At 39.8% G+C, this 13,924-nt stretch overlaps 2 protein-coding genes across 2 annotated transcripts; both read left to right on the top strand.

Moving 5' to 3' along the window:
* The first annotated feature begins 444 nt into the window (after positions 1-444).
* On the top strand, positions 445-3,838 carry g6pca.2 (glucose-6-phosphatase a, catalytic subunit, tandem duplicate 2). The gene is made up of 5 exons (XM_034118971.1): positions 445-736; positions 832-941; positions 1,747-1,867; positions 2,188-2,303; positions 2,820-3,838. The coding sequence occupies exons 1-5, from the start codon at positions 507-509 to the stop codon at positions 3,332-3,334; spliced, it is 1,092 nt and encodes a 363-aa protein (XP_033974862.1). The 5' UTR covers positions 445-506; the 3' UTR covers positions 3,335-3,838.
* A 1,146-nt stretch (positions 3,839-4,984) lies between these two features.
* On the top strand, positions 4,985-9,515 carry LOC117473352 (zinc finger protein 2 homolog). The gene is made up of 3 exons (XM_034118907.1): positions 4,985-5,184; positions 6,188-6,373; positions 6,939-9,515. Exons 1-3 carry the CDS (start codon positions 5,094-5,096, stop codon positions 8,504-8,506), a joined length of 1,845 nt encoding a protein of 614 aa, XP_033974798.1. The 5' UTR covers positions 4,985-5,093; the 3' UTR covers positions 8,507-9,515.
* Positions 9,516-13,924: the final 4,409 nt, after the last annotated feature.

Below are 13,924 nucleotides of genomic sequence, written 5' to 3'. Positions count from 1 at the left end.
ACCAGGGAGATTCTTACACCAAATCATCAGAAATCACAATTACATAACTGAACAGTGATCACTCAGTGGCTGCATACATGAGAAAGAAAGAAAAGGACATAACTAATGTTTAATAAAAAAAATATCATGCAGTTAATTGAAAAGCAAATGCTGTTGTGCAAGTTCTTTGATTTGTTCGCGATCCATTTATTTATTTACACAATTGTGAAATACAGCCATGAATTGACTTCCTCTCTGTGCTGCGTACAGTAGTTCCGTGACAAAAAAACTATTGACGATTTGTTTTCCCGCTATCTTTTCAACATGTTTGTGTGAGAAACCTCAAACTCTCCTGTGTCCGGGTGTTTTATTACGTGCAAGGTCCAAAGATCAGTGTGAGCATGCGTTTAGGCGGTGGGTCCCTCAGGTATAAAACCTACCAGCTGTGTTACTGATAGTAACAGTCCTGTATTTGTCACTCACACAGCACCAGACTGAGATTTCTCTCCCTTCCTCTTGAGGTAAAGATGAACGCTTTAATGGACTCCATGTCAGGTTTTGGGGTGAGCACCACCCACTACCTGCAGACAAACTTCAAGGATGCCCAGGGTTTGTTTCTCTGGGTCTCCTGGGCGGCAGACCTCAGGAACACCTTCTTCATCTTCTTCCCTCTTTGGTTCCACCTGCGGTCTCCAGTGGCCATCAAGCTCATATGGGTGGCTGTGATCGGAGACTGGCTCAATTTGGTGTTCAAATGGTAAGTCAAGTAAATCTTTGAATTAGAAGTTTTTCAACTGGCCATAACATGTTTTTAGACCATGATGGAGTGTATATTTATGTCGTCTTCTTCAGGATTCTGTTCGGTGAAAGGCCTTACTGGTGGGTCCATGAAGCGGATTATTATGCAAACACAGTTCGTCCTCACATTGAGCAATACCCCATGACCTGTGAGACCGGACCAGGTGAGAAATGTCCCTAATGGGCCGCTTTTATTACCCCAACTCCTCAGAAGTTCCTGGAATATTATCGTAGATTGGTTTTTACAAAATCAATGTACCTACTGTACTTGGGTGCAATATAGGCTGCAGACTTTGTTCGTTATTATTTAAGGACCCATCTTGCTGTCATTTACAATTGTGCTTCATTGGTGCAGTTAATTAAATGACCCTAAACCAGTACACAGTGCGTTCTTAGTACCTTTGGGCACATAACAGCTTTGTTCTGTTCTAATCTAGCCTTGTAATCATGCCCAGGTATTGTCTTGAAGGAATATGAAATCAAACCTTTTACTTAAGTGACAATAAAGCATTGAATAACATATTATTTTAAGGTAAAGTCATTCAAAAGTAAAAGTACATGAGTACTATCAGTTCAATTTTTAGGTTCTCCATAATATAAATAGAACTTAACTGATTTGAGAAAGAACCTATAATTTTTCTCAAATCTTTAGAAATATTTGAATAATTGTACCACTTTTGGTCATCTGAACAGTTAAGAGGTGAATTTAACAATATTACATGGCATATCCTTTATAACCATAAGCTACTTTAGAAAAAAACCTAATTAAATTGTGTAAGAAGAACTATAAAATAGCTTGGGTACAGACCTTGAGTTCATGTACAGTACTACTTTCACTGCTGTTTTAAAGATGTTCCTTATTTTATTCTATTTATTCATTCTCTGAAACAACCAAAAATGCTGAATGAACAATGTCACTATACTTGAGTGAATCAGCCACTGATACCCCCCTCTCTGTTTGTGTTACAGGAAGCCCCTCTGGCCACTCAATGGGAGCTGCAGGAGTCTACTACACCCTCGTGACCTCCATCCTCGCCATAATGACCACCAAGAAGAAATTTGGAATCAAGAAATCCAGCAACAAAGATTGGTGAGTCAGACAAATTAACATTTTACTCATCCATGTCTGTGTTGTTAACCATTTTATTCCACCCTGAGCTTATCATTGTGGACACACTATCTGTCCTGAGCTGTGGTTGATCATTGACTCCTGAGAACCATGGTTGGAGAGTGGAGATTATATGTGGGTTGTTTTGACGTCCAGGCAGCTGAAATTCTCATGACCAGCAAGAAAACACTGAGTTCATTTTTATATTGCTTTAAAGGATTGACTTGCTGTGAAAGGGCAAGGCAAGGCTGTCTTGAATCTCAATTGCTGATTCAAACAAAAATGAAATGTGTTTTTCACAGGTATCCGAAGGTTGTTTTGTGGACACTGTTTTGGGGAGTGCAGGTGTGTGTCTGTCTCTCAAGGGTCTTCATCGCCGCCCACTTCCCACACCAGGTCGTAGCTGGTGTTATAACAGGTCAGTGTCCTTCTAGGGATGAGTATTGTTTAGAAAAATACAATACCAGTACCAATACAAGTACTGATACCAAAATAGTTCTTCATCTCATACAATTCTCCGCTAACTCATTTGATACCCATCATGTACATGGAGCATCAGGTGTTGTTAAAAGCATCCAACTTATTGAAATATTACATTTTTACCATGCTCAACTTTACTAAACCCAACAGGTTTGTGGGCCAATCACACTTAGCATCTAATCAAAGAACGCCTGCGCTGATTGGTTGAGAGCAAAACCAAACAATTAGTAGATTTATTTTTTTCTAAAAACTATTGAATGCAGGTATTGTTTGACTAGTTTTGTTACTTGGTAATATTGTATTTAAATCGAGGCATGAAATACCAATGTTTAATTTATATTAACTGTATTGCGTACCTATACCTTAGGATTTATGCTTAGGATTACTGATATCTTAGTGGTATCCAGTACTTTATAACTCCAAATATTAACCTGGATATTCCATTGTTTTCTAGGTATAATGGTGGCAGAAGCCTTCAACAGAACTCAGTTGATCTACAGCGCCAGCATGAAGAAATACTTCTACACGACTCTCTTCCTGACTTCCTTCGCTGTTGGCTTCTACCTGCTGCTTAAAGCTGTGGGTGTGGACCTGCTCTGGACCCTGGAGAAGGCTCAGAAGTGGTGTGTGAAGCCAGAGTGGGTTCACATGGAATCCACGCCCTTCGCCAGCCTCCTGCGTAACATGGGCACGCTGTTCGGCCTGGGTCTGGGCCTGCACTCACCCCTCTACACTGAGACCAAGAAGAGCAGCAGCTCGGCGGTCAAAGTGCTGAGCGTCATTAGCACTCTGCTCCTGCTGCACCTGTTTGACTCCTTCAAACCTCCCACGCACACCGCAGCTCTGTTCTACCTGCTGTCCTTCTGCAAGAGTGCCACCGTGCCTCTGGTCACCGTCAGCATCATCCCGTACTGTGTGAAAGGAGCTCTGAGCCTGCAGAACAAAAAGGGAGGACACACTTACATGTGAAGGAGTCTCTTCCGGATCAAGAAAAAAAATACGTTCCTCTGGTGCTTTTGACTTTATATGTCCAACTGTTCCTCAGGGAAGAGCCAATACGATCAATGTGAATTGGTCACTTGTGTGATTTGGACACTCTTTGTGACATTATGTGAAGCCCTTTCCAGGAGTGGCACCAATTATGAGTTTAGCAAAATATGATAATTCAATTTGTTGAGTCCTGGAAAAAACAGAACAATGAACACACGCTGCACTTGTTGTGTTTAACCTCATCTTAAAGACAATGGCCACCGCTCACAGCATGGTATTTCAACTGTATTAGTAATGTATTTGAAATGTTATAGAAAGTATTTTTGAAACTGTTTTGAATATTTTTAATAAAAAATATATAAAAAATGTATTAAATGACTTGGCTCATATTTTACTTTTCACAGTATTACTCTTTATTTGAATTATTACCACTATCAACTACAAAATAAAGATGACTGCTGGGCAGCTATACCTATCATTTTACATTCTTTTTCTATTTGTTATTTCTATTTTGTTTCATTAATCTGGATCTGCAAAGTAACTAAAGCTGTCAAATATTTGTTGTAATAGAAATTAAAAGTAAATACAAATACTCAAGAAAATAAACAGTACCTTAAAAGTGTACTCTATTACAGTACTTGTTTAAATAAAGACACTTTACACTTCTGTTTATACAAATGTACTAATGTAAAAGCTCCCCCCTCTATCTTTATCTCAGTGACCCCCCCACATTATTTCCTTTTTTGCTGACTGACTAATTTAGTTTCATTTGCAACATTTTCTAATTTCTTTAGTAAACAGAAATGAACACACACACATGGCCCCCTTCCAAAAATCCATTTTTTAATGGCCTAGAACATTTTTAAAGATAAATATACCATATTGGCACAGACAGAGTGTGATATAAATCATTAACTCAGCACCAAAGCCCTGGCCTTTAGCCTGACCTGCTGCGATGACATAGACTCACACGTCATAGGACTGTCTCAGGCTGACAGTGCAAGATGAACATTCAATATTTGTCTGTTTGTGTTCAAATGGACACAAAACATCCAACAATACTGAGTTGTGCAAGACTGTGTCACTACTGCTGTTCAACACTTTATCCTTGGGCGTATAACGATAATTAGTTTCTTCTTGGGCACAGACATTCAAAAGGCCCCGCACTACCTATTCTGCATATAGGAACAGGGTGTGTTAAACACTTTTTTGTTGTTGATTTGTGTCTCTTTGTATTTGTTTTGTGTTTGTTTGTTGTCTGTTGACGTATGCAGGTGAAGGCTGGGGCGCTGACCATTTGAGGTCACGAAAACTGGTTAAGATGTAAAGTACTCATTGTGTAGAATGGCCATTCTTAGAACAATGTATGTTTTCAGTTTCTAGCCAAAAGCTGTTTGCTTTAAGCTAGGACTGCACATGTGTATAACTTATTATTTAAAGTTGATGCAATTGGAATTTTTGTAAGTATTTTGTGGTGGTACTGCTACTTTAATTTAATAACATATTTTAATCTTTCCCCGCTGCTTTGACACAATCCTCTGTAATACCACTTATGATCAGAGGGTGGCGGTGTTTCACCATCTAGCTTTAGATTTACAATGCAGAGGAAGAAGAAGACCCTACCGGAAGCACTGAGCTTGCTCCTCAACTGTTTGTGTTGTTGATAAAAGTGTGTCTGCAGGTGCTGTTAGAGCAAAACAAAAATGTTTCGATGTTAAAAAAGTATTTCTAAGACTCCATGATGTCCAAACTGCAGGCGGTGAGGGCGCTGCTGGCGGAGAGACTGTCGGCGGCCGCGGAGCAGATCTTCAGCTCTGAGGAGGCAGCAGGCATGTAAACCACACATTCAACACACACGTTATTAACCACCAAGTCAACTAATCATCATGAAATCAATATGTTCTCTTGTTATCTCCCAAAGGAAAAGTAACGTTAGTGCTTTATTTAAAATGTTGAAGTTATGTAGATTATAACTATAACAAGTGCTCAGATGTTTTGCTTAAGCATAAAAGAGTGTAGAAATACACTACTGCGAGTCAAAGTGCTGCATTCAAATGTTGCCTACAGAAGTAGTACAAAAAGCAGTCTTTATTATGCATATTAAGTACCTCCAAATTGTACTTAAGGGCAGTACTTGAGTAAATATGCTGAATTACTTTCAATTGCTGGGTGCTTTGCTTGAGAATGTCAATGTTCTGCTACGTTTAACTTCTACTCCACTTCATATTGGATACCAGTATAGTACTTTTTACACATTTTTGATACCATAAGTTACTTTGCCCTTCCAGATAATTAAAAAGGTGAAGTATTATAGATGTATCCATCAACTGTAAGATAAACAGTAACTCATTAAAAGTTCTTCACCATCAACAATAGTGCAACTTTTGTATTGATATTTAAGATATAAACTGGAACTGGATACGTTGTGACCTTTTTTTGTGTATGTGATGAAACTTAAGTTAAGCAGTTTTTTAACGCACCAAAGCTAAATATGTTTTGGAATGACATGATAAAAAAAAGTATTACAGTGGACATAAATACAGATTTGTTCTGTTTGGAGCAGGAATGGTCAAGATCAAGAGCTTGGGTATATTATGCTCATCTTTATTCAAAAATGTCACCAATTTAAGGATAAATGCATAACTTTTGAACTAAAACAAACTGTACTTTCATCCTAAAATCCACACAAACTTAAAAAGTACTGAAGTACAAAACAAGCCTCTCTGGTAAAGGGCAAATTAATGAATTGTATATGGGGAGCAAGGATCAGCTGAATTATTCTGTCGTTTGTTTATACTTAAAGCTATTTCTTTATTTTCTCCCTTTCTCCAGACATGCCTTGTGAACAGCAGAGGGCAGCTGTACACAAGCGGCTGTCGATGGTTGCAGACGAGATCTTTAGGATCCTGGAGGACATGATGGGAGAATACGAGGCACGAGTGACCGAATCCCACCAGGAGAGCCAAAGCCAACCGCCCAACGTCATGCTTAAAACTGAGACACATGTACCCAGCTCAGGTACATTACATAATGTCTAAACCAAACAATTATTTATAATTGTACAGTTATATATACATACAATTTGTTTACTGCTGGTACCATCATCATTTTATTAATCATTATGCACAGCACAACAAACAAAAGTGAAATCATGAAGTTAGTTATAGATGAATTACACACCCATGCCAAGCATTTATTTGTGTGTTTTATGTAGAGTATGAATCTTTGATAATTACCATCCTTAATGTGTTAACATTTGAAGGATAGTTAAGTTTGCTTATTTATTTACTAAGACATTTATCATTGACTAGATTTTCTTGTTTACATTTGTGGACAGCTTTGCAAAGATAAATAGTAATCTGTTACATTTGTGATAGACCTAACACGCCTTTTTGAAATGATTCCAAAATATATATATTGTGTCAAACGTTCACGCTTTGTCGACTTAAGGAAGTGTTGCAGAATAGAGATTGTTTTGTTGCTCATGCTCCCACAGCTACAAGGGAATCTTTTTGACGGTGTCTGTGTTTTTATGCAGTTTACAAAATAACCATGCTGAATTGTCTCTCTCATTTCCCATTAGAGAGATTGACACTCCTTGGGTCAAACACTGAAAAGGATGTTTCTTCCGAGCAGAGCAGGACATCCAGTCTGGTCCAGAAAACATTACATTTAAAGTTTAAAGACGCCTATACAGACACAGACTGTGATTTAATCCACACTGGGCTCTCACATAACCATCAAGCACAGAGATCAGAAAAGGGAACCTCGACTATGATGGAAACGGAGACACAAAGTAACCCTAAGGTTCTATCATCGAACAATTCAGAAACTCCAAGTGAAGATAATAACAGTGAGATAAATGAAAAACATCTCAAATCACTTCAGAGCCATAGTCAGGGCGAGGATTGTTGCCACCTGTGTGGAAGGTCTTTCCTCAATGGGGTCATTGGGAAGAAAATAAAAAAACATAAAAGGAACAATTTGACATCTAACAAGAGCCCGACTGCAGGACAGAGTTGTTGCAGAGTGTGTGGAAAGTTTTTCCACTACAAACGGTCTTTTCTGAAACACGTAGTTACGCACAAACAGAACTCCGATCTTTGTGGAGCCTGTGGGAAACATCTGGACTCCGACGAAAGCCTGGAGGTGCATTTACAAACGCACAAGGAAGAAAACATCTGCAGGGATTCAGAGGAGAAACAGTCAGAGGCAGAGGGCTCTGGGAATAAAGAGGACAGTGGTGAGGAGTGGAAGGACAGTGAGGACAGTGATAGTGAGGAAGGACACAGTGAGAAGGAACAGATCAAAGACCGACCTTGTTTACGAAAGTCAAAAACAAAAGGAGCTAAAGATAAGGATTACAAGGATGTATCTAATCCGAAATACCTCTGTAAAGTATGTGGCAAGTCTTTCTCCTACAGAGCTTCGTTTTTGCGGCATGTGCTAGAAGACGAGGAGGATACAGATGTTTGTGGCGTGTGCGGGAAACGTTTTAAATCCGAGGAAAGCTTGAGGCGTCACCTGCAAACCTACATCCAGACGAATGATTGTGAAGTCTGTGGGAAACACTTTGACGGCCACAAACAACTGGAGATGCACATGAGGACCCACACGGGAGAGAAACCGTACATCTGCACCGTGTGCGGGAAGGCGTTCGCTCAAAACGGAAACCTAATGGGACACATGAGAGTCCACACGGGGGAGAAAACGTACGTGTGCAGCGTGTGCGGGCAGAGCTTCAGCTTTAAAGAGTACATGATGGCTCACATGAGGATCCACACAGGAGAGAAACCCTTCCTCTGTAGCGTCTGTGGGAAAGGATTCAGGCAGAGGGGGACTCTGAAAACACACATGATGATCCACACAGGAGAGTCCACTCACCGATGCAGCGTGTGTGACAAGAAGTTCTATAAAAGCGGAGCGCTAAAGATCCACATGAGGTCGCACACCGGAGAGAAACCGTATTTGTGCAACGTCTGTGGGAAAAGCTTCACGGCCAGCGGCTCGCTGACCAAACACATGGGCGTCCACGAGGGGGAGCGAGCGCACAGCTGCAGCGTCTGCGGGAAAGGGTTCACAAGGAAGGAGGATCTGAAAAAACATGTTCAGACTCACCCAGAGGAATCCACACAGCTGACAAGTCTTTAATGTTTGTTAAAGGAGAAGTTCAACATTTTGATAATACGCTAATTCACTTTCTTTTCAAGAGTGAGATAAGGATATCAATAACAAGAGCTGAACTCTGTAATTTTCCATCTTTTTAGTTGCAAGGAGTTGCATTTTTTCTGTCTTTTGTGAAGGTAAATATATAATATTGGTCTGTTCATCATAAAAAACTGATTTAGCAAAACCCAAATTTGAGGCTATACTATTACCCACAGTTGTGTTCACAATATATTCATTACATGTATTGCTGTTATTCTGTTTATCTTGCTTTACCCTTTTGATTAGTTCTTAGTTCTTGGTTATTCTCTTCATGTTTTATCAACATTAAGTGATGTGTCCATTTTTTATAATCTCTCTTTTATGTTCGATGCTGCTATCTTGTTCAGGACTTCTCTGGTGAAACAAATATGTGGTTAGCTTTGGTTAGCATAAAGCTGCTCGTGAGAAACAAATCCAACACATCCAAAGCTTGAGATTTTATTTATATGACTAAATGTTGAACTATTCCTTTAAATGGTACATAGCTAAATGGTTATCAATTTGAATGTTATTTGTTTTACATTCACATGTGTTTTGATGAAACTGTGAAGGAACACCATCATTTCTAAAATAATATTTTACAATGATAAGTCCTGCTTTATTGGTATGCACACTACTTGAAGAAATAATTCAAAATCTAAATGATTTAGTTTTTTCTGGTGTCATTTGTAATCCAACTTTGCTGGTTTATTGAAACGGTTTTAAAATTAACCTTGTGCCTCTTCGGGGGTGCTAATACTTAAATGTAAACTTTATCTTTTGATATCGCCGTATTTAAATGTTGATATCTCCGTTAATATCTGTACTTTATCTCTGTTTTTTTTCTCCGTCAGGTTTTTGCTTTGGGAACAGTAACTTCCTGCTAATAGCGCAAAGTTGCCTTCAAAATAAAAGCATGTCTATATAAAACAGGAAGTTACGTTAAGACATGTATACAATTGCAATGAAAGTAACAAAAACAATGCCATCTCCCTTTCAGGTTCAAAGAACACAAATTGGGTCATTTACATATTCCTGCTTGGGGCGCAGAAATCTTTGGCCATTGACTGTTATAAGTGGTGCATGCGCAGTCCGCACCTCTTCAATACAAGTGATAGGAGCAGCTCGGGGTGCACCAAGCTGGGCCCAAAGCAGCTGTTGACACTGCCAACAACTAGGGGGCAGCAGGAGCGCCAGAGTGAGTGATTGACATTTGAATGAGAGAGAGTTAGACGGAGACGGAGTGTAAACAAAACTAGATAGCGAATATGGAGAAGGAAAATGATGTTTAATCACTTAAAGGGGACCTATCATGCAAAATGCTCTTTTGTACGTCTTTTATACATGAATATGTGTCCCCGGTGTTCCAGGGAACTCACCAAGTGTCAGAAAACACAACCCTCTCTATTTTCCTCCATACCCAAATCTCTAAAAAAGGGGCTGCAACGGATCTGATAAAAACTGATCCAGATTTGAACACTTTCCTGACGTCAGGACGGTGGCGCTACAGCTATTGGGCCAACTCCACCAATCAGGAGGAGACAACCACGGCATTGCCGTTTGAAAGCGCTGGAGACGCTGTAGTACATATGCCAGGCCTCTAGATGGTGCTGTTGCTCACAGAATAAACCCTTGCAAAAACAGCTATAAATTGAGCGAAATGAGGCATGGCTAAAATGCATGATCTGTTTGGTATTTTGAAAAAAAAAAAAGTATAAATATGCCTTATATAGAGTGGCGAAGTCACGCCCATCTACTTCCGCCCCATGGGACCTTATTTCGGAAAAATAATGTATTGAAGTCAATGGAGAGAGAAAACTTGTCTTTCGATCCCGTTTGAATTTTGCCATGAATTACACATATGTTTGTCAATCTTAAAAAATAATTTCCATGTCAAAAAAGTCACAGTTTGTCGTAAAACTGTTGAAATATAAGATTATGAAAAATACGTAACTAGAAAGACTTCAAATCCCAGAGTCGCGTAAGTGATGTCACAATTGTTTTCCTCCACTAAGAGATAGCTAAGATCAGCGCCATATAGATATAATCTATCTATATGGCGCTGGCTAAGATAAGATAACTTTAACAAGATGCCTGTGTGCTTAGTACCAGGTTGTTATTATACCAGCAATGGGTCTTGCTCGTTCTTTCGCTTCCCGTCTGATGAAAGGACCAGGAGTGCAGTAGCGTGGCGTGGGGAAAAATTTAGGGGAAGCCCATTTTTTTGGGTTGGTTGGGGGGGGGGGGGGGGTCAATAACGTAACCAGATGAGTGATTACAGAGCCCGGTATCATTTTACACACATTTGTATCACACAGATGCAGGACTTGCACACGGCTGTTATCTAACCGACAGGTCTGCACGCACTCTCCAGCCGAAACTCTCGTTTTATTAATTTAAGCATTTTCTTATTAATTTATGCAGACACCCCCCCCCCCCCCAAATGCAATACCAGCCGCTCAATGCGCAGTGCAGCTTCGGTAATGAATAAAAAAGAAGCATTAATTCACAAAGTAAATCAGGAGACCTTTAAAGTTTTATGTACACATCAAAGTATCAGTAGGTGTGTATGAAACACATGAATTCAAAAACAATTATGTACAGAAACATTTGCATGCGATAGTCCACCTTCTCTTCCCTTCCCTTTCTAACACACGGCAAGTGCAGCAACAGTCCTCGTCTCTGTAATTAGCTCAGTCCGTAGTCCAAAAGTAACTAAAAAATATAAACAATCTCATCTATTCAGGTGAAATCGCCAGCCGCTTCTGAAGGGAAGCCAGAGAAAGCTGGCTTCCCTTGGCATGGCCCTGACCAATCACAGGTTGGCAGGGGCATCACGTGGGCCTCATCTGATTGGTCAATCCCTCAATTTTTTTCACCAAGGGGAGGGACTTCGCCACTCTATAGAGTGGCGAAGTCCCTCCCCTTCCGGTTGAGCCCCATTGGACCTTATTTCGGAAAAGTTATGCATTGAAGTCAATGGAGAGAGAAAGATTATCTTTCGATCCCGTTTGAATTGTGCCACGAATTACACATATGATGTTTGTCAATTTAAAAGATAATTTTGCAAGTCAAAAAAAAAAAAATGTGTCGTAAAACTGTGAAGTAACACATTTGTTTGTGTGAAACGCTAAATGAACTACATCTCTGGTCAACCACACACGTCACCAAGATGGCCGTCACTACTGTCATGTCAACAAACGATTGACTATCACCACAATGAAACACGTCCTGAAGAATGTCATGCAAAGCTGCCTGCCTGCCTTCCTTTGATTCTCTCTGAACTGCCTGGTCGTTTTAATGTTTAATGTCAACCATTTGTGCAGATAGCATGAAGTAGAAAAGATCGCCGATGCTAACGTTAGCGTTAGCATTTCTCCCCCGGAATTAAATGGTGTATTATAGAATGATCACACCGGTGACAGTACTATTCAAAGGGTTCACGAAATATGACTACTACTCTTACTGTTTAACATTTTGGGTTACTTAATGTTACTTCATGTTAAGGCTAATAAAAATGACAAGGCTGTAATGCTAACTAACGTGCTAGCTACTAGCTAGGTAGCTAACTTGATCAAGCCACTCCTGGTCGTTTCATCAGACGGGAAGCAAAAGAACGAGCAAGACCCATTGCTGGTATAATAACAACCTGGTACTAAGCACACAGGCATCTTGTTAAAGTTATCTTATCTTAGCCAGCGCCATATAGATAGATTATATCTATATTGCGCTGATCTTAGGTATCTGAATGGTGGAGGTAAACAATTGTGACATCACTTACGCGACTCTGGGATTTGTAGTCTTTCTAGTTACGTATTTTTCATAGTCTTATATTTCAACAGTTTTACGACAAACTGTGACTTTTTTGACATGGAAATGATTTTTTAAGATTGACAAACATCATATGTGTAATTCATGGCACAATTCAAACGGGATCGAAAGATAAGTTTTCTCTCCCCATTGACTTCAATGCATAATTTTTCCGAAATAAGGTCCCATACCCCGGAAGTAAGTGGGAGGGACTTCGCCACTCTATAGGTATGGTCCTACACTATATTATTCAAATATAGCATGATAGGTCCACTTTAAAGAAACACCCTTTGAGAGGGAAAGCTGATAGTAAAAGAGCTCGGACCTGATCAGCCTGACATAGACAGGAGTTAAGGACAGAGTATACGTGCTCTTTTTCAAGGAGCTGGTTTAGCAAGAAGGCTAACTACCTGTAGCAACACCAGTGCTATATTTTGCTTCCCCTGCCTCCTTTTTTCAAATGTCAGGATCAGACCCAGCATGGATCCAGACAGAAGTGAGTGACTTAAAGCACATATCAGAAAAAACTAAAAAGCATGAACAAACTAGAGTCCACATGGACGATGCTATGCGACTAGCCATGTTTAGGAAAGTAAACACAGCTGTCCAATGAGGGCTACAGAAAAGGGATCAGTAAGCATATGGTTGACAAAAACAGGCAGTAAAATAATAGACTGTATCAAGTGCTGTGTGCCTTTGAGCTATACTGTAGCCCTGCGTTGTAATATGACAGTTATTCAGCTCATTTAAGTTAAATTAAAGTGGACCTATCATGCTATATTATAATAATATAGTGTAGGACCATACCTATATAAGGCATATTTATACTTTTTTTTTCTTCAAAATACCAAACAGATGATGCATTTTAGCCATGCCTCATTTCGCTCTAATTGCACTTTTTTACCCCTGTTTTTGCAAGGGCTGATTCTGTGAGAACAGCACCACCTACAGGCCTGGCATATGTACTACAGCGTCTCCAGCGCTTTCGAATGGCAATGGCTGTGGCTGTCTCCTCCTGATTGGTGGAGTTGGCCCAATAGCCGTAGCGCCACCGTCCTGACGTTAGGACAGTGTTCAAATCTGGATCAGTTTTTATCAGATCCGTTGCAGCCTTTTTTAGAGATTTGGGTATGGAGGAAAATAGAGAGGGTTGTGTTTTCTGACACTTGGAGTTCCCTGGAACACCGGGGACACATATTCATGTATAAAAGATGTACAAAAGTGCATTTTGCATGATAGGTCCCCTTTAAAGAATATTCAATTGGCTCCCCAAACCATAATTCATTACCATAAAAGAATGTGCCTAAATGGCTCTTACAAATTGTATACTACCCAACCCCAGACCAACAAACCTTGTGAAGCTGTCAATGTTGGCTCTGGGAAATTGTGATGGCATTTCTTACTGTTTTTCTCAAATTTCTACAAACCAAGCAATCGTGCTGCTTTTAAATGAACGTATTAGTAATAGTAAACTAATCATATAACAATAACAGGGGGAATTGTGTAGTACAGTGTACTTATTCAAGGATCAACATACTTCCTCCACGCCTACCAGTGATGAATCCAACGCCC

This window comes from Trematomus bernacchii, unplaced genomic scaffold (genome assembly GCF_902827165.1).
Source record: "Trematomus bernacchii unplaced genomic scaffold, fTreBer1.1, whole genome shotgun sequence".
In the NCBI taxonomy this organism is placed as follows: domain Eukaryota; kingdom Metazoa; phylum Chordata; class Actinopteri; order Perciformes; family Nototheniidae; genus Trematomus; species Trematomus bernacchii.
The sequence above is the reverse complement of the archived record's forward strand: the minus strand, read 5'-3'. Positions and strand labels throughout refer to the sequence as shown.

Excerpts from the sequence above, each read along its gene's own strand:
- g6pca.2 (XM_034118971.1), top strand. The coding sequence starts at position 507 with ATGAACGCTTTAATGGACTCCATGTCAGGTTTTGGGGTGAGCACCACC. Across the intron at positions 942-1,746 it reads GACCTGTGAGACCGGACCAG|GAAGCCCCTCTGGCCACTCA; the intron begins GTGAGAAATGTC and ends TTTGTGTTACAG. Across the intron at positions 2,304-2,819 it reads CGTAGCTGGTGTTATAACAG|GTATAATGGTGGCAGAAGCC; the intron begins GTCAGTGTCCTT and ends ATTGTTTTCTAG.
- LOC117473352 (XM_034118907.1), top strand. The coding sequence starts at position 5,094 with ATGATGTCCAAACTGCAGGCGGTGAGGGCGCTGCTGGCGGAGAGACTG. Across the intron at positions 5,185-6,187 it reads CAGCTCTGAGGAGGCAGCAG|ACATGCCTTGTGAACAGCAG; the intron begins GCATGTAAACCA and ends CCCTTTCTCCAG. Across the intron at positions 6,374-6,938 it reads GACACATGTACCCAGCTCAG|AGAGATTGACACTCCTTGGG; the intron begins GTACATTACATA and ends ATTTCCCATTAG.